General features: G+C 39.3%; 1 protein-coding gene across 3 annotated transcripts in view; it reads left to right on the forward strand.

Moving 5' to 3' along the window:
- clstn2a (calsyntenin 2a) overlaps window positions 1–20,371 on the forward strand; it is a 157,617-nt gene extending 137,246 nt beyond the window's left edge. For all 3 annotated transcript variants that reach the window (XM_044219519.1, XM_044219521.1, XM_044219522.1), the window contains 9 exons: window positions 3,427–3,589; window positions 10,317–10,483; window positions 10,722–10,870; window positions 14,835–15,040; window positions 15,288–15,455; window positions 15,792–15,937; window positions 16,240–16,360; window positions 17,191–17,381; window positions 17,537–20,371. In XM_044219519.1, the coding sequence (XP_044075454.1) occupies window positions 3,427–3,589; window positions 10,317–10,483; window positions 10,722–10,870; window positions 14,835–15,040; window positions 15,288–15,455; window positions 15,792–15,937; window positions 16,240–16,360; window positions 17,191–17,381; window positions 17,537–17,752 (1,527 nt within the window). In that variant the 3' untranslated portion in view covers window positions 17,753–20,371. The remainder of the gene's footprint in view (window positions 1–3,426; window positions 3,590–10,316; window positions 10,484–10,721; window positions 10,871–14,834; window positions 15,041–15,287; window positions 15,456–15,791; window positions 15,938–16,239; window positions 16,361–17,190; window positions 17,382–17,536) is intronic.
- Window positions 20,372–20,747: the final 376 nt, after the last annotated feature.

Raw genomic sequence — 20,747 nt, forward strand, 5'->3', positions numbered from 1 at the left:
TAGTGTCTATCTTTTTTTGGTGACCTTCACAGGCAGTCAGCCAGCCAGCAGCTAAATGAAAGTGGCAATTCATTCTGCCCGTCTAGTCCAGTACACATACAAATCCTGAATGTGAGCTGATGAAACTAAAACACACTGTCATTGTTAATAACGCATGCTTGGAATCATGGGATATCTAAATCTTTGTACAGTACAGAAATCTGAACAAAACAGAGCTATACTTTAACTTTCCTTACATAGTTTTTATTTATTCTGCTCTTAATATTCAAACTACTCCTCATCAAGTTCACCCAAAACTGAATAGTGAGGTTCAGATCTGCTTGTGGTTGTATAAGGAAGCAATCCATAGAAAAGCATACTAACTAAGCATAGTTATCCCGGTATCTGCTGAGAGATGTGAGACTGTGTGGGAGGGGAGTCTGGGATATCCTGTGGGGAATTTCTGTCTCTTCACACTCGTAAAGGGTGAGACTCTACGTTCTAAATTGAGCATCCTTGGAGATTTCTGGTACCTCCAATACAGGGCTCAACTGCATTAGTTCATATCACAGCTTGAATAAACTACCAATGTGTGTATGTGTTTGTGTGTGTGGCCACTGAGCCTTAGAAAGAAATCTAACAAAATGGAAATCTATCTGAATGGTGTATCCTTTCCTGCTGTTCCTCTCTGTGCATCTCAAATTTGCAGATATTCTCCTCTTCAGTGCAAATAAATAGTTTACTGTGTATTCAACTGAATCCTTCACACAGACCGATTACAGAAAAACAGATGCTATGGCCATAACTGTAACTGTAAACTGTAAATATCACTTTAAAAGGAAGTGCACTTGCAGGGGTTTAAATTGAGAATATTTGCACTTCTCCCTGTGTATGTGTCATTCATCCTTTGAGCTTGTAAAATAGGTTGAAAGCAGCACGTATTTCTATTTAGCCATTTCACAGCATATAATGTCTAAAACATAACATGATCTGAATCTTCGCAGTCTACCCTGGGTGTAATAGTTTCTATCTTACGTTCATCCGTTTTCTTTACCTGTCAGTTTTGTTCAGGGTGTCAGTGGACTGAAGCCAAGCAAGGTACATCTAGGACAGGTCACCAGTCAATCACAGAGCAAATGCCGCATTCTTGTCATGTCAAAGTTACCGTAATTACCAGTTTATTTAGCTATTTACCGACTTATAAATAGCTAAATAGCTTGGGATTCATGTCAACATCCGAGTCATAATTACAAAAGATTTTTCTGATAAGCTGTGATATATTCAACTAGGGCACTGACGTGCTTGAGAAGGCAAACAGATAAGCCAAAATGTATGGAAGTGCTATATCGTCAATTTAACCCTTACACAACCAACTGTGTTGTCCAGCATCTCGAGTTGTCCCATCATGAGAACGCTCTCAGGTCGTAGACGTGGGAATCATTTGCATCTTCACCTTCCATCCCACATGAAGTGATCGCAGAGTGGCACATATAGACAGGCAAAACACATTCTCACTGTGCATGTCTTTGGACTCTGGGAGGAAAAAACTCCACACAGGGAGGCCCCAGCCAGCCATGTCAGGTTCACTGAGTTGACAGTGCAAACTGAACCACAGTTTCTATATTCTTGTTTTATTAACAGCTGCTGGACTGAATGGACTTGAATTCAAACCTCAAGTTATTGCTCAATTCTGCTTCACACTGTAGTTAATGATTTGATAGCATGTAGAGCTGAAACAATTTGACAATTAATCCATTAGTCTGTTTTGATAATCATTTAATCGTTTCAACCTTTTTTCAAGCAAAATTGCCAACATTTCACAGCTTCTCAAATGTGGGGATTTTCTGCGTATTGTTAGACATGATAGTAAACTGAATATCTTGGGTTTTGGATTGTTGTTTGGACAAAACAATTAATGTGTCATCTTGGGCTCTGGGAAATTTTTCACATTTATCCATTGAGAAAATAATCTGCAGATTAATTGATAATGAAAATAATCATTAGTTGTACCCCTAAAGCCAGTAGCAAATACATTTTAACATATTGTTGTGGCCCAGGTTGGGGGAAAGTGTGTGTTCTCCAAATAATCAAAGAAACTCAAGGTCCTCCACAGCCGTGTTTGTCACTCATTGTGTGCCTTTAATGAACCGCTCATTAGACGGAAACCTCATTAGCTGTCTGACGACAGGGAACAAATGATCCAGAGATGAGGAGAGGAATTTGTTGCGTCTCTTTCATTGAAGGTAGAAAGACGGGGAACATTCAAGGATGCGCCTTCAGTTTTGGCTGCATGCTTGGAGTAAACATCATCTTCATAACGGCATTCCTATAAACATAATCCTCCACGGAAAAATGCTCCTTACCTAAATAAGACCCCCCAAAAAAGAGATGTAGTTGCCGGAGTCATGTATTTTTAAGCTGCTCTACTTTCGTGTATGTGCAAACCAGCAATATTTTCTTATTCTTATTTCTTTCTATCTGTCATACATATGTTACAGTGTTGGATGTTCATATTAAACTTTGTCAAAGTACTCATAACAGTAGCTACTGTTAGCTACTTTTAACTTTGTTAGCCGTGCACCTGGCAATCCCATTAGCTAGTTGAGCCTGGGCCTGAAAACCTCCTCCTCCTGGCGGTCCAAAGCTCCTGCGCTAGTGCTGTAAACACCAACACTCACTCGGGGCTCCAAGCTCCCAGTCTGGGCAGTCAGCTAAGCTAAAAGGACCACTACCTGCATGGCTAACTGAGCTAACAAGCTAATGGTAGCTACAATAGCAGCAGTTAGCGGCTACTTTAAAGCAATCGCTCCATCAGGAAACTCACTGAGAGTTGAGGCAGACCAGCCGAAGGACATCAGAGGGAAAACCAGAAAATAGTTTCTCCATAAAATATGATCCAGTTTCACCAAAATCAGTGAATAAAGTTATAGAGGCTGTGTGTTTTTGTAAGCAGTGAGGCCCAGCCCCCAGAAACACTACACTCCAGCAACGAATATTGTTTTTCCAACATAAATTTTGTCTCATTTGTGGTCTGATAGACAATAAATTAATCCAATTCAATGACCCATATCGTTATTTTCCAAACTAAGTTACTGTAGCTGTCATAGCCAGCGAGCTCAACACACACAATGATGCAGTGTGCAGCTCACAGCACTGGGCATATAAAGAGAACTGGTTACAGCAACTCACAATCCCCTGGCAGGCTTCTGGGAAGTTGGCCAATCAGAAGAAAGTGGACTTTTAGGGAAGGGGGCCTTAAAGAGACAGGAGCTAAAACGGCTTGTTTCAGGGTCTGCATAAAGGGCCAGTGTAAGAAATATAATTATTTTTTAAACTGTGAATCATGCAAAGCTACTCTAGTGTAATCCCAGAATAAAAATATAGAGCTGGAAATGAGCATAAGAGGTCCCCTTTAATAACATGATAACCTCTCTGTCCCCTTTACAGATCTGTGACAAGGAATGGCACTATTATGTGATCAACGTGGAATTTCCTGCAGTGACACTATTTGTTGATGGTGTGACCTATGAACCGTACCTGGTGACGGATGACTGGCCGATTCATACCTCAAAGATTGATACGCAACTCACCGTGGGCGCCTGCTGGCAAGGTCAGTGTGTGTGTGTGTGTGTGTGTGTGTGTGTGTGTGTGTGTGTCTAAAAATTTACAGTAGCTTAAGAGTAATGCAGAAATTTGTCCATGGCATTAAAGAAACTGAAATCAGACCAGAATGGTTGGGAATCTTTACAGCTATACTATAATTTGACAGGTGTTATATATGCAGAAGGATTTTCAGCTTGAGGTTATGGTGCTTATTTGCTCCACATAAAAGAATTATTAGAGTTATTTATAGGCCTTTTTTTTCTTTTTTTTTAACAAAAGGGAGCCACATCAGTACAGGAGAAGCAACATATTTGTCACTTCTTTTGAAAGCACTATAGTTTGCTCTGTTATGTAATTGGTTTATGACTGCATATTGATAGTTACAACTGCTTTAGTATTGTAAATGCTTGATGTGAAACCAAAAACAAAGGGGTAAAAAAAATAAATAAATAAATCAAATGAGGGAATATCTTTTGGAGGAATGTTCCAGAAACAGAATCTATGCCAAAGAGCATTGAAGCTGTCCTGGCGGCTTACAAAGACACTTGTTTTTTCTTTAATTTGTCACCCATATGTAGGCCTACTATATATGTATATATGCACATGTCAAGGAAATAAATCTACTTTTTTCCAGAGGGCCTAATTTGCTCCCTTCATCTGTTTTTAAGTGTGTTTTTTTTTTCATTCTCACAGGCAGTTTTGTTTAAATATAAAACAGTACTATTGTACTGAATTTTGCAATATAACCTACATTTGTACCACTACCATAAAAGAAAACAAAATCATTGTTTCATAAAGCATTGTATATTTTGATCAGAAATTCTGCAATACTCAAGATGGAAAATAATGACTTGGCACAGAAACAGAACTGAGAACAGACCAAAAATGCATAAAGTGTATATATAATGTAATTTTACGCAAAGGGGGGAACAGCCTGGAAAGGGATGGCGACATATGGCAAACATAGAGAAACGGCATTAACAAAGACGTACAGCAGCCAAAAGAAAATTACATTTGAAGCACAAACACACAGAGAGAAAAAGCAGGAGTCTTACTGTTAAGATAAATAAAGAGATTAAGATTTATGCCCCGGGGCTGCAAGTATTTCTTCTTTGAAATGGAGAGGCACTAACCAAGTGGGTATCAAACAGGAAATTCTGTGTGTCAGTTCCAGCGGCAGGGAACAAGAGCGGGTAGCAATCACACTGGAATGAATAAGAGCTGCCCTGCTGCCATGTTTATCACTTGAATAATTACACAAAAGTGCTTTACAGGAAACCAGAATGAGACAGTAGTGATCCGTTCTGCAGCTTGCCTAAATCACGCGCATCACACTCGCCAGCATCATGCAAAGCTTCATTCCTGATGGCATTTTGGTTGCCGTTTAAATTTCTTTTCATCCTGCGGCTGATTGCAATTTTCTTCTTTGTCGTCATCATTTTCTTCCTTGCTTTGTACAGCCCTCTCTTTCTGCCTCTTTCCATGAATCTCTGATTGTAAGAGAAAGCCCTGAAGGAAGGATTAGCTAGAGTGAATGGAGGACAACTTTGCCAGCTATTACATCCCAATGAAGCCGCTTTAAGCTTCACTAAGCCGCAACTGATAACTTTGCAGGCCATTAGCGAGCAAGATTGCCTTTCAGCCTCTCATTTCTCCATCCCCTTTTTCCTCACAATCAACAACATAATGATGAGACATGTGGAATGAAAGGAATTCAGACTGTACTTTCACTGCCCTGAAAGCAAAAAAAGAAGACGTGTGTTGTCGCCATACAAGGTTATTAACAAGAAAATGGTTCGTTGTTGGAGGTTTTTTAAGCAGTTTTCTGTAGCAACAAGATGTTCTTGTGTTTGGATGGGAAATGTGTGTTTGTCATCTCATTTCATGTGCAACAGGAAAGTGGGTGTGAAGTTTCAAAGCAACCCTTACAGTAACTAACGAAGCACAGAGTAGGCATCAAGAGCCTTGGGGATTTTACGTTGATAATGAAAGGCATCAGTCAACATATACCATCAGTGAGTTTTAAATAATTTGCAGCTAAAGTAGAAGCACAATGTGCTACTTTTTGGCAATTTTTTAGCACGCAGTTAAATGTGAAAAGAACAGTCATATTTAATATCCCAATGCACTACTACAAGGATAAATTGTATTTTTTTTTTTCAAATTGAAAGTAATCCACTAGACCTCTCGTCAAAGCAGGAAAAGCATAGGTGTAACTAATAGTATTAATTATTGCTCTGTTCCATTAAGGTGTCCCACTAATGCCATTAAGCTAGCACATACAACACAAGAGACAAGGAGCTGGAACACCTAAATGAAATGCAGCAGTTATCAATGTTATTGAAAGGTTTGAGTTATTCAGAAAATGGCTCTTGAAAGGCTACGACTTGTCAAACACAGGTATAATAACACAGGTTATCAATGTTATTGATAACCTGTGTTATTATACCTGTGTTTTGACAAGTCGTAGCCTTTCAAGAGCCATTTTCTGAATAACTCAAACCTTTAAAATATTGATATGCAGATGAACTGACTTAAAACACACTGATGCAGTAAAAATAATACATACCACTCTGGGCCTCACACTTGATGACGTCTGTGACGGTGTGTGTGTGTATCTGAATGCCTTCACAAGTAAGAAAAAAAGCAAGGTGAAACTCCTGGGATCAATAGCTTGATAATCGAAGGGAACCACAATGAAAAGGACAAGGTCTATACAGCCTTTAGCCAAAGAATTAGACAGAAACAAAATATTTTTCATGTTTTCATTTCTGCTCATTTTTACAGCATAAGCCCAAGGAGTGAAAATGTGCAACATTTTTCAAAAACTTTTCAGTTTTACATGGGATACTAATACAGTTATGATTTACTTACTTGGATTACAGTGGGGTTTTTTCATGTTGCATCAAATCAAAATAATAATTAAAATGAACATGTTTTAATTTAATAAAGAGGTATTCAATGTGAATCAGCACTGACTGCTTACTTACAAAAGACCATAGTTGTTAAAGCTCCAATATGTTAACATGTTTGTGACTTCCTCTCCTTCCACCCCTTTATTCATTTCTCTCTTTTATGAATCTATAAAAACACATATGCACGTCTAGACACAGGCATGTTCTCACTTAGTCATTCAATCACAAAGATATTGTCTTGTTGAAGACCTTTTAACAATGCATTTGTCAGAGAGATGAAGAAGGAGACTAAAGGGCAGAATTCAGTCATCACAAAAACACGGTGTTCACCTTGTCTGTTCCTAATGCATGGGCAGGTATAAAGAATGAGAATATGAACTAATAATAAAATATTCTTAGTTCTTGTAGTTTGTGGTTGTGCCACTTAAGAGCACACAGCGTCTGATGGAAACAGGGAGTGACAAACACAAGATTGTTAGTTTTGTTATTTTAAATAAAACCAAAGAGCTTTCTAATCAACTTTAGTTATTTTATGTTTGCAAGTTTGACATTAGACATGGGGGGAAAAGCACACATCATAGAAAATGTTCTTGTGGCAAATGAAGGTATAGAATTGCTCTAGAAGGTTGCTTTCTGGGGCTGCCACATCATCTTAATATGCGTGTGATGTAGTATTATGTTAAAGCAATATACTAAGATGCAACCACAGCATTTTAGAAGTCAATTATCGACAAAGCTCAACAATACACTATTTTTATGCAATGTGTTAATATGCTCTGGTTGTGATCTACATGTGAAATATTCTCCATGAAGTGAAATAGCAAAAATGCTTCAAGGTGTGACCTTTTGAACTCTTGCAGCAGAGAACAGTCACGATTACTGAAATGGGGGCGACATAAGCCAGAAGGACTTCTAGCCGTGCTGTTACTGTTACTGTTAGTGTTTGTTTTTGGACTTGTGGCTCAGCAGACCCTGCATACATACACAGAATGAATACACACCAGTCCATAAGTGTCATAAAGCTCATGGGCTGATCGGATACCCAAGTTGGGAACAAAGATAGAAGATTGCTGTTTGAAAGCATACCAGATGCTTTAATGTTGCTTACCTTGTCCCAAAACAAACAGGTGGTTGTTACAAATCGTATGCTGTTGGTCCTAATGATTCTTGGAGAACATGCACTGCATCCTAAAACGGCACCATTGTTCATCGCATCATCAGTGTCCACCCTCTGCACCTCAGAGCTCTAGCAGATAAACATATAACAAAGTGGACTGGTGCTCTGATTAAAAGGAGAAGGAGCATCTAAGACAACAAATATAGCAATAATCTGTATCAAAAACAATACTAAAGTTATTTAATAGTCAAGATGTTATGAAAATATTGTGGTGTAGGCAGCCTAAGATTCTTCTTACCCTCTACAGATATTGAAAACGAATTATCTAGTTATAAATATCAACTCTTACTCTCAATATGTAATGCAGTTTTTACAAAACTGTCGGAGAACTATTGCAACCTCACTAAAATGTACAGTGTACATTTAAGTCTCCTGTTGCCTAGCATGCTGAAGGCAGGTGTCTCTGTGACAGGATCTTGCTCTCAACTCTACATGTATAAATTCCTGTATGATTCACGTTGACAGAGCTGAGAGAGTAGATGCCTCCAGCCCCATGCCAGCTGGCTGGTAACTGCTGTTCAGAATAATCTGCTGGTACTGTCTGCCATTCCCCTGAGCCTCGCTGTATAGAATAGTTCAGTACAAGGAGAGTCCAGTCATTAAGTCGGTTAGTAACCTTAAACAACAAAATGATTTAGTCAACATTCAGGCACTTTGCAGAACACATATTCAGTATGACAGTAGGAGATTTTGCTGCAGCAGGTTGAAATATGGTTAGTTCAGGAGTATAAACAATCACGCTAATGGAAATATGTTTGACAAAGGATCTAGAATAATCATGTAATCAAATAAGCAATGCCTCCTTATTGGTGATGAATGGGAAATTATTTCAAGTGAATCAAAACTACAATATAGTGATTGTTTCATACCTCTAAGAAATTTGTCCATTTTTTGTTTTTGCTTGATTTGATTATTATGAACCAACACCAATTATTCTTTTCAAAATCAGTTATTACAGTACAGTAAATTATTTAAATTTCAAAATGCATCTTAAATCTGCCCAAACATGTAAATGTGTAATTTTAAGAACAAGGTTATTTTCCAGGAGCTCATATTACGCTTCTGTGACATATTTGTATTTTCCATTGACTGATATAGTATAGAAGCTGAGGTACATTCAATTCTCCTGTTATTTGCATTAAGGAAACTTGACCTGAATGTCACCCGTAGCTAGACTGTGTCGAAAAGTATAAGCCATAGCTGACCTGAAAGTAATTTGTGTTAAGTGAACTAGACCTATATAATTTGGTGGAAATGACACTTTTCATCAGAAGTGATGATATTGCACCACACTGCAGAGCTGGCCGGTTCTACGGGAAAATCTGAAAAAAGTACACTCTTAAAAAGATGTCAGGGCTTGAATTAATTTGTGATGGAGCCGACCCCACGGACTGCAAAGCTTGCACACAGACAGAATGTGTTGGCCTTCACTAGAGGCTCCATTTATTTTGCATGAAAGAATTTATTTCTCTCTGTGGCAGTTGCAGAACATTTCAGGTCAAGCACGCATTCCGTCTGTCAAACTTGTACATCAAATTCGATGCATAAACCCGACAAGAAGTGTCGAAATATCTGCAGTTGTGCCAGGTGTTGCAAGTGTATCATATAATATTTGTTTGAGTATTGCAGACTAACTTATATTTGTGCTATTCGACCTATTCTTAGGTAGCTTTTTGTCTTTAATCAATAATATATATTAATAATATATGTTGCCACCTGCCCCCGCAACATATTTAGTGGGTGTAGTCACACATAAAGCAAAATCCAGAGATGTGATTATGAGCATTTCCTGCATGGTAACAGGTTTTTTTCCATTTTAGTTACATTCCCACTCTAACAATGTCAGTGTCAATATTATTCAATTACATTTATTTCCTGTCTACACTACTGTCAGAGTGGTTTTGCATGCTTCTTTTCTTACCTCCGTTGTAGACTTGGGGAAAAATAACCTCTAAATTCTTCATAGCTTGCTATCCATTGGGTCTTGTAAGCTTTTTCTGAAGCAGATTCACAGATGTTATTTTCAGCAAACTGTGTGTGCTTTTCCCTTGGAAACATATATAATACATGTTGTTGTCTCTTTTACACTGTAAAGGCTCAGTTAAAACAGGTTTAAACCCAAAAGCACGACTCAGAGAACCAAAAGTTCAAGTTTACTCGAGGTCAAAAACAGGCAAAAGTCAAAACCAGGCAGGCAGGGGAGATGAGGAAAATGTATCCAACAGGGGATCAGGCTAGAGAGCAGGAGTCCAAAAGACAGGCAGGGGGTCATAACAGGCAAATAAAATGGCTGGAACGCGAAGGAAAAAGCACAACAGACGATCTGGCGGCGAATGAAAGGAAGTGGGCTGGTATACATGCTACTGGGCTGATGGGGAAGTAGAAACAGGGGTTACTGCAGGGCAGGTGGGAGTGGCAGGATCTGAAACGACAGGAGAGTTAGTACATGGCAGGGGAAAATGTGAGACTAGGAAATGGCTGACATTGTGACAACAACCTGTAACCTGTTTCTGTCCAACTGCCCATTTTAGCTCCACTTCTCACTTCTCCACTTCTGCTATTAACCCTGTCATATCTCACATCTCCACCTTTCTTGCTTGTGGTCCTCTCATCTTCTCTTCCTTCCTCTCCTCTTCCATTAGGTGGTGAGGTCGCGACCCCTAGGTTCACCCAGTATTTCCATGGCAGCCTGTCAGGTCTGACAATCCGACCAGGCCGCATTGAAACCCAGAAGGTTATCTCCTGTTTGCAGGCCTGCAAAGAAGGCCTTGATATTAACTCCCTTGAAAGCCTTGCTAAGGACATCAAGGTGCGTGGAAAACATGGAGGCAGTGTTTCCAATACACAACACACACACACACACACACAGACTCCACACTTTCAGTCCTTGGTTGGTAGAATACAGTAGCAACTGCCAACCACCTTAGCAGTACTAAAGAAGTAAGACACTCATAATTCATAATTTACTTTTAATTCATATGTTTGCTTTCAATCTGCATTGGAAGTTTCTTTGAGGACAAATCCATTTTTTTTGTTGTTGTGTCCAGTTCCATTTTAACCCCGCCCAGTCTGTGCTGGTGGTGGAAGGAGAGGATCTGGACAGCATCAACACAGCCATGACCAAAGTCTCCTACATTAACTCTCGCCAGTTCCCTACGCCAGGCCTCCGCCGGCTACACATCGCCACCACAGTACAGTAAGTGCACATATATTTGCAGGATGCATTTTCACTCAGACTTTGGCTTTATTTTTTATTTTTTTGTCCACTTCAGTCGCCGTCACTGAGTAGCTCTGCTGGAGAGGTTGTGAGTTTATGGCTTTGCTCAAGAGCACATCTTAAACCTTTCTCTTTGCTGTTTACCACCTCAGAAGGTTTTTAGATTTTCTGTTTCTGTGATGTTTAAATCAGATTCAGAGACATTGAAATTTAACCAACCATTCAAGTGAGAATCCAACAAAGGATGGCGTTTTTTGCCATGACACTCCTGTTACCACATGGTATAAAATAGTATAGACTTCCATGTTCACACTCTCCAACTAATAAATACTACTAGTCTCTCATCCTATTATATTGTATTGTATCACTGCCATTATATTATTATTTACAACTTAGCCAATGGATACAGTAGAAGATCCATTGAAAAGTACAGATCTGCTGTTTCATATTGTTTGTTTGTGTGTATGTGTGTGTGTATTTGCATATTTAGGTTACCCTGACTAAAGTAGATTTTATCTGCCAGGTATTTCATTACACAGGCCGTATAGTGGAAAGGTACAGTAGATATGACTCTTGTGTACAGTATGTCACCCTGCATTAGCTAACATTAGACAATTCGATATGTCCTTTGATTCATACATTCAGTGGGTCGCTGGGAGATACAGGGACCTTGATGTGCACAACGGCTGCACATTTAATGTATCCTGGAGGTCCCTATTGTTTGATTTCTTCCTCTTTTGTTTGTTAAAGAAACTGAGCACTGCTGTGAATGGGAATGTATAGTTACTAGACACTTTGCAGATTAATATTTTTGCAGGTATGCTGTTTGAGGGAGCTATCGTTGTTTGAATAAAGTGTGAGGTCTATAATCATCCCTAGAACACTAGTGTGAAATGAGGCATACATAATGAAAAAAAAAAGATGGTCAACTTAAGTCCGGTAGATGGTCACATAAGCTACAAACCAGAGGAGAGGCAGTTAAAGCATTTGAGGAAGGCTCAGTTAGATGTGTTGTCTGTCTTTGTCTTTAAGCCACAGAACTCCCGGTGAGATGGCAAAGGATGGATCATTAGAGTAAAAACTAAACAGACCAGCTGGCCATTAAGGACATTAAGCCTTCTGGTGAATGGAAAGACCATCTTGCTAGTGTCTACTTTTCCGTGCGTTTTGTGTCTTTCTTTTTTCATTGTTTCTTTTTTGTCTGTTTTTCTCTGAGTGTCCTTCTGTGTATCCATCTCTGGATGTAATTTGATTTTAATTGACTCTGTCCACTTTGCCCAATAGCCACAGATCCCAAGAATGGTGATGTCAGTCGGTCTGTTTGTCCAACATTTGTCAAAAGCAAAATAACTGCTACCCACATTGTTATGGAATCAAATTACAAACACTGTGGTCCACAACAACATAACATGAAAATAGCTGGATTTCCTTGATATTTGCTGTGGATATTCAAAGGATTAATACCAATCTTTCTGGTGACCCCCCTGACATTTTCTTTAATGCCACCATCAGGCCAAAATCTCCATTGGACAGGTAATGGACAGGTAATAATCGACTGACCCATTAACGTGCTTCTGCGGGCGTAACTGGATTTATTTTCCTCTCATTGTGTAATCGGAAACACATGATGTGACCATATATGTGTACTGTATATACTGTCAACTGTAAATCATAAAACAACACAACACCAAGTGTACCTTTAACAGTAGAATGACAGAGAAAATACTTCACTTCGTCTTTTGGAGCCATTACATTTCATAACTCTCTCGTGTCTTGTCATGCTACAATGACTTCACCTGACACAACTACAGACTTACATACTAGCTAATACTGTAAATAAACTCCTGTTGTATCCCAGTCCTGATTTGGATTTCGCCTACAAGTCTCCTACTGTAGCTGACCCGGCCCTTCTCAAAGCACTAAACTGCATCACATTGAATGTAAAATGCTTGATTGCATCTGTGTGTGATGAAGTGTGTGTCTGCCTCTGCTTGCTTCTCTTCACTCTTAAAGTATTTGTTCGTCCTCACGCAACTTGTGTTCCCACGTGTGCAAGTTTGTGTGTGTTTAGTTATGCGGTGCATGTGTGCACGGGAGTACTTGTTCATGTGTTTCACAGCATATTGTTTATATGCCTGCTCCCGTCTCCACACCCATCCAGCGGCTGTTCATTTGTTGAGCAGGAAACACAGGCAGGTCAAATCAGCTTAGACGTGGGCTGGTCGATAAAGTGAAGCGAGCTCGAGGAGCAGCAATAGAGGCTGTCTAAGTCTGAACAACACTTCACAGCTCCCCTCGAGATAAAGACAGATGGATCCGCCATACACTCAGCAGATATGTTGAATCTGCAGTCTGTGACTGAGGCAAAAATGATAACATGTAGTCCCACTACACATTGTTGATATTTTTAAAATTCTTCTTTAAGGCTGTGTTTCTTGTCTCTGAGTTACAAGTCCTGACTAGTAGCCAGGGGCGTAAATATAGACAGTATAGTTGCACTGGGGCCCAGTGAGGTGGGAGGGCCTATTGAGAGAGCAGGCCCTACAACAACGTATTGGGTGGAGAAAGGGCCCCTGCTAATAACTTAAGACACATTTGACATATATCTTTGTTCAAAGAAGTACCCACAACAGGAGAAGAAGGTAGCAAAGCTCCCTAAATTAGATTCCTTTGGCTTTTTTATAAACAGTCGCCAGTCCAGTATTGAAATACTGGATATTGAAACAGCTCAGAACAATCAAACTGATTGCCAGGACATGTGGAGAAACCATAAGCAATTACTTTTTTGAAATTTTGCCAAATATACATACTGTACATGCAATACATTCTTAAGAATAAATGGGGATACCAAATACCAAATCATTTCAGCGTCCATGGCGTAACATTGTAATCATCAAGTACATGAACATTTTCTGTCCATAACTGAAAACAAACTTTGAAAATAATAATGTCGAATTAGAAGATGATTTTCTAGTGGTTGGCACACTGTTTCTTGTTTGCAACAGATTTCCTGATCATGACATGGAGCTAATGTTGTGACACCCAGTTAGGAATCTCGGTTATGTGATTTTTCTTAGCTTTGGGAGTTAGTTATCCACAGTTGTGGATGTAACTAACATGTAACTAAATCCTTTGAATTAGCATGCATCTGTGTATATTTTTAAAGCAACTGGCATGATGTAAAAGGGGAACAAAAAACGGTTTATCACCAGCTTGTTCTGGCACTCAAGTAACCTTAGAAGTGGTAATCAGTTATCATCCCATTACTGGAAAATGTTTGGACAAACAAAATTATGCAACTTAAAGGCCCTGAAAACTGCCAAAGGCCCTTTTCTGCCAAATTTAAAATCCATTTTGTTATTTCACATGAGAGATATGTATTTGTGTTGTTGTCCTTGCTCTTCTTACTGGTTTGAAGTGGGCACCAATCAAGATTGAGCAACATTTGAATCAAAATCTAATGACAGTTAGGGTTAGAGTTGTTTGCTAATGTTGCCAGGCCACTTTCAGTCAAATCTCATCAAGCCACACCCACACAGTCCTGATGAAGCAGTAGTGTTAAACTTCTAACAAAAAATAACTAAAGATGTTTTTTCCCCCAAACTTTAACTTTGATTGTGCTAGGTTTTTTTTTTAATTTTAGATTTAACATGCTTTCTGTCTGTCCATGTTTTTCCTTCATCCTATAACTGTGGGTACAACAGTATTTCCCCATCCAGACTATTAAAAAGCTGTATTTCTCACTAACAAGAAATGTTACTTTTGCATTTTATGATCATTTGTGACAAAAACGCCACAAATACATAGAAAAGCTAACACGACACAGATACTGTTAAATCAAAACAAATCAGCAGTGAAGCAGTAACACTGGTGCTGTCCCGTCCTGTAACCTCTCTCTCCCCTCTTTTTCTTCTGTGTGTGTGTGTGTGTGTGTGTGGGTCAGGTGTTTTGGGGAGGACACGTGTCTCTCCATCCCAGACATCAAGGCAGTAGTTATGGTCCTGCCGCCCAGTGAACCAAGAATCACCATCACAGGATCTAATCGACTCGTCAGACCTGCCACTGACCTGCGGGGCCCGCTGGGTGTGGCACCCTTCAAAGAGCTTCACATCACCAGCACAGTAATGAAGGGGGATAGCTTCGGTGGATGTGAGTGGAGAGGCGGCCTGTGTTGTTAGGATGCTCTCATGTCATAGCAGCCTTGTATTAATGTTTCAGTTAATGTTACAGAAAATGTGTTTTTTATATTTCTGTTAAGGGAGGAATTTTATTCTGAGTGAAAAGTAAATTACAAACTTTTTTGCCTTTATGTTCTCTGGATATTTGGTAGTTTATCATTTAAAAGCTACTTGCACACATAACTAATCTTTCTGTAATTTGGTGTCCATGTACACAGCCCGCAGACTAGGTGTGATGGAGGTGATGCATAACCTAGACTACTGTGATGTGCTGGTAATTGGGGAAGAACTGAATCCTGAGGGAGAGAGTCTGGAGATTCATCACAGTGCTTTGTTGGGAAAACACCTGGATGCCACCAACTCCACCTCTGGAATATCAATATATGGTAGTTATCCACAGTTATATGGATATATGGAATATCAATATATGGCAGGCGGGGTTAACACTCTGATAAGAGTAGTGATGTGTGGCACTAATGCTCCGTGGTGGGAAGACATCATGAAAGGCACCATCTTTCCATCTTAAAATCTTAAAGAATATCTCTAAAATGGCGTGCCCTTTATACAGCTGAAGATGAACATTCACTCTCTATACAGTGAGACAGCTGAAAAGGTCCCTGAAATAGGCTCCTGTCATAACATATTACAGTTACAAACTGACACACAGTGCTACATGACATATTGTAAACTGTAGTATAACATGTTTTTCTGTGTGTAAAAAGGTGTGGACTCCATGGCCCACTATGAGCAGGCACTGAGACAGGTGCGCTACAGGAACTGGCGACCTGCCACCCTGAGTGAGCGAAGGTTCAGGCTCACCTGCTCCGAACTCAACGGACGTTACACCAGCAATGAGTTCAATTTGGAGGTTAGTTTGATGTCTTTCAATCGCCATATCTCAGCTCTTTTTCACTGTTTTCTTCTCTTCATATCGTGCACTCCTTATCTAGTCCCTGTCATCTGTTACTCTCTTTTTCTTGCTCCTTTTCTCCATCTGCTTTTAACTCGTTATCAATATTGATGTTTCCCATGCTCAGTTAATTCCTTTTTCTTTGATCGTTCATACCACATTGTCTTTTTATTTTCTTATTTTTGTTTATTTTTGTGGTTGCACAAATGATCGTCCACCTTCTTTTTCCTGAGGATAATGGTTTGTCCCCGCCTCTGTAGGTCAGTGTTCTTCACCACTCAGCACCTGTGGAACATGTCAATCATATGGCTGCCCAACCCCAGTACATGAGACCCATCCATCACCCACTCATGTTACACACTATGAACTCACACATGTCAGGTAAGCCACAAAAGTAATTTAACTGTATTCAGCAGTGAAAGTTTGGTGCTGTAAAGATGATGAATGATGTTTTAACTGGCTGATCGTGTACTTATTCTATACCAGCTGCTTTTCTGTCACATGCTGCCGTCTAAGACAAATACAACAAGGTGAACAGTTATCTAACAGTCCATATATGTAAACCTCTATTAAATTTTCTTTCCTACAGGTTCAGCTTAGACCTACTGTACTGTTCTTACTGCACAGAGTTGGACTCAGATCCACTTTCACATTGCAGTGTATGATTGTAATGGGCATCTACATTTGTGTGTCTTCGTTTTCTGTTTCAAATAAGCAGTTTAGAGAAGATGATTAAACTGGAGATTACTCCGTTGTAAAGCATTGTCTAACTGAGATGATCTCAGCAATCAAATTTAAGAGTAAAATGTGATCATAGCTGAAAGGAATGATGGTCAAAACAACAGAAAATAAGATGAGGGTTGTGAAGAGAGGAGCTTTTATTTAAGGCTAAGATTAGATTAAAGATCATACACAGAAGGCAAATGGTGTACATTATGGGGTACCACTGTTACCACAAGCCAGAGGTTGGACACCAACAGTCAGAGATCTACAGTCATGTATGTGTAGACTTAGTTGAATATGTATGCATAATTATTTTAACCATTGTTTAAACAAACAGATTCATTTAGAGCAAAATACTGAAGTAGACGCAAAAATCCAAATGAAAACAGGGATACAAGAAGGCAGGCCAACAGCAAAATAAGACATAATGTAACATAATGTAATATAGATTTGTACACACATCTTTTGCCTCTCTACTTCTCCTCCAGGAGCAGCACCTCCTGCAGCCACAGTAGTTATTGTGGTTTGTATTGCCGCGCTGGTGGTGATTGTGGTGATCGGCGTGTACAGGATCCACACCACACATCAGGAAGGATCCAGAGAAGACGAGGATGGGATCAAAGACCCTGAGGAAGACTGGGACAACTCTGCACTCACCATCACTGTTAACCCCATGGAGGTTAAATGACATTTTAATTTAACCTTCAGTATGAAGACTAGAAGGGCTGAATGTAGGATAGAAGATGATTTATCTAAAAACAAATAGCTCAATTGCATTTTTTGCCTCTAAACTGGATTTGGGATCTGTGCTGATCTTCACACTTTGTTTTCTAGAACATAAAAGGAGCTCAGGCACTTGATGGAGAGGTAGAAGAAGAACATGAGGAGGAGGAGGAGGAAGAAGAAGAGGAGGAACAGGTGGGAGGATTGACAAGTGCTGAGTCAGACAACAGTGATGAAGAGGAGGAGGAAGAAGACGAGAGAGAAGAGGTGAAACAGAGGAAGCAGAAGGGAAAACTAGAGTGGGACAGTTCCTCCATAACATACTGACCACACACATACACATATTAACATTTACAGAACATATACAAACACTCTTTACATGTTCATCTCTCTCTCAACCACACACACACACACACACACATCATCCTTCATGCTCACTACACATACACATACGCACACAGAAACAAAATCTGATAAAAATTATTTACATTCTGTTGCTGGAAAAAAAAAAAACACTTTGAATCTTCCAATGTTGTCATGTTTGATGAAACATCTCCCTCTGCTGGACAAAGTCAGAACTACAGAATCAGCTGCAGACCCACAGTGCTGGAAAACATTGTAGTGTATGCACATTATTATTCACATCGCAGTCGATGAAGCAAAATATATGATGAATATCAAACAAGCACAGTCCTCTCATTATATGTGCAGAATTAGCTGGAGTTTTGCTGATAACATTGAATCCAAACTCTGCAACAAACATGAGTCAGATCTTAAATATAGTGACACCAATTATCTCCACTCCTTACATTAACACAAAGATAATGTGGGCTTTTATCCCAACATTTAATATTTGCAATTACGTGTGTCTTCAGATAACTTTTGTTGTTTATTTTTAGATTGTCTGCAAGATGATATGTTATTAACAGATTTAGCAGCGAGATGTATCCATATACATATCCATCAGTCAATGTATCCATAAAAATTCCTTTGGCCTATATAGTAGGTATAACATAGCTGTACTGTCACTCAGTGTATATCCTCTGTTCTCATCTTTAACTCAAACCAGACACTTTTCTGTCCTTGAGGTCTGTGTGATCAGTGCTGTTTCTCTAAATACATCACAGTGCTGTGGTTCTGTTTCCTGGGCGCTAAAGAGAAACAAGCTCCTTATCTCTTACCATAAACATTTCACATTTGTCCTGATTTATATACAAAGCAAAATTATGAGCTGTTTAATATCTTCCACCTTTGGTTTCCGAAAAGTATTTTAAAGCCAAAATGATCACTACTCCATCAGCTAATGAGATAATAGAAAAGGTTGATTGTAGTTAAAATACTCTTTGAAATAAAAGAGCTGATGGCTTTTTAAAGCCTGTTTGTTTGTCACTGTGGCTTATTGTAGCCCTTGCTGTTTAGGGTTAGATCAGTTATCTTTCTTTTTTCAGCAGATGAAATGATAGAGATGTTACTGTATGCTACTGATATCCTGTCTTTCCTTTCTTAATTCCATAGTAAAGGGAGCCCTCTATGCAATTATGGGCCCAGTATAAAAGACCACTATATAGTCCATAATGTTGGGGGACTTGTGAAGATAGATTTGAAAAAGGGGCACAATTGCAACTGAGATATCCTGACTTTAGTGCCTAGTATGGGTCACAAAATAACACGGCTGACCAAGCACCTGTGTCAAACGGCTCACCTCTGTTCACTCCAGCAGAAAATGTTTTGCTTCTAGAAGATTGACAATACAAAAAACCTCCAGTAGCATAAAATCTCCACACAGTAGAGACCTTTAGCAGAGCTGAGATGATGCGGTTTGGTAACGTGGCAGGATTCAGTATTTCTGCTAACTCGTCCTCGACTCTCTTAAACTCAAAACTCTTCCCCTTCTCTTTACTTGCTCCACAACATCGTTAGCAAAACCACAAATTATGAGCCATGTATTTGCTTTTTTCGTCACTCGGTGCCGCTGATTAGCAGGTGTCACTGATTGTTACCATGGAAACATGGCTCTTAGTTCTGGGTTAGCCTGGGGGTAGGGTGGCTAACTTTCTAGAGTAAAATCAGTCAGACTTTATTCTTGTGAAACTGTCTAACTTGCATCAGATAAATCTGAGAGCAAAATTAAGACCTAACACTACAGACCAGGCTAAAATATCTTTGTGAAACCGGCCCCAGGTCTTTTGACTTGCCTCCAGTTTGTAATGCAAGCTTATGTTAAAAATGTGACTCATGTCCAAGCAAAGATAACCCTCCTTTTGACAATTTGAAAATTGGACCTGATGTGTAAAATTGGTGGAGTGCCCCATTAAAGTCAGGTGAAAAGTCCCAGAGCTAAATGCTGGAGAAAAGAAGCAGAGTGATTGTTTATTTTACTGGAGTTATCAAGTCTCCACTCCTGAACAACTTCACCAGAACTACAAGCAGAAGTGGAGACTTTATTTATTAATTCCATCTTGTAGCATAATAATTGCAGAAACTTGCTCAGACAAAATGTAATTCCACGAGTGTCTGCATTCAAATGATCAAAAACTCAAATTCCATTGACATTCCCATTTCTACTCAGAGAAATCACCTCTCACCTGTTCATGTCCAGACGGTATCAGTGTCTGAGACTCCCCCAGAGCTCGTTAACTGATACTCTCCTGTTCACCTTGCCCCTCCCTCTGTTGGCCTTTAAGCACCTGTGATCGTGATGTCATCATTGTGAAACAACTGCCTTGTTTCCCTCGTCCCCCTTTGTCATATTGTGCTTCTGAAAGATTAAAGAGAAGAGATTCTTTTACATATAAAAAACAAACCCTGTAAAAATGTTCAAGACAGTTATTTTATATATCTGTTTCTTTTTCTTTTTGTAAACAAAATGGTTGGGATTTCTCTCTCTTTAGTGGTCATCCCACTGCTTTCTGTATATTGACCAATAAAGACTTGTTTTAGACTCTACAGTTATCCTTGTTTGTGCACTAGACATCTGACGTGTGTGTGTGTGTGTGTGTTTGGAAACTGAGAGACTTACATAATTAATAAGCTGTCTTTGTAGATGTTGGAAAGCTGCCTGAATTCGTCACATGTTGGAGCAAGCTGACTGGGTGTTTCATTTGTTTACATAATAAGCTTATGTAGACGGGGGTCATGATTTACGTGGCATTACGGAATTTGTACACATTGTATTAACAAAATAGGCCTGATATGTAATGGGTTTTCTAGTATATCAGGAATGCAAATTCAGAGCCAAATTGTGTGCCACAGCACAAAGAAAGGAAAAGTTCATGTTTTAGTGTGTATTTTTCAGAACTCAGCATCAGTTCTAACCTAAATT

This window comes from Siniperca chuatsi, linkage group LG13 (genome assembly GCF_020085105.1).
Source record: "Siniperca chuatsi isolate FFG_IHB_CAS linkage group LG13, ASM2008510v1, whole genome shotgun sequence".
NCBI lineage: Eukaryota > Metazoa > Chordata > Actinopteri > Centrarchiformes > Sinipercidae > Siniperca > Siniperca chuatsi.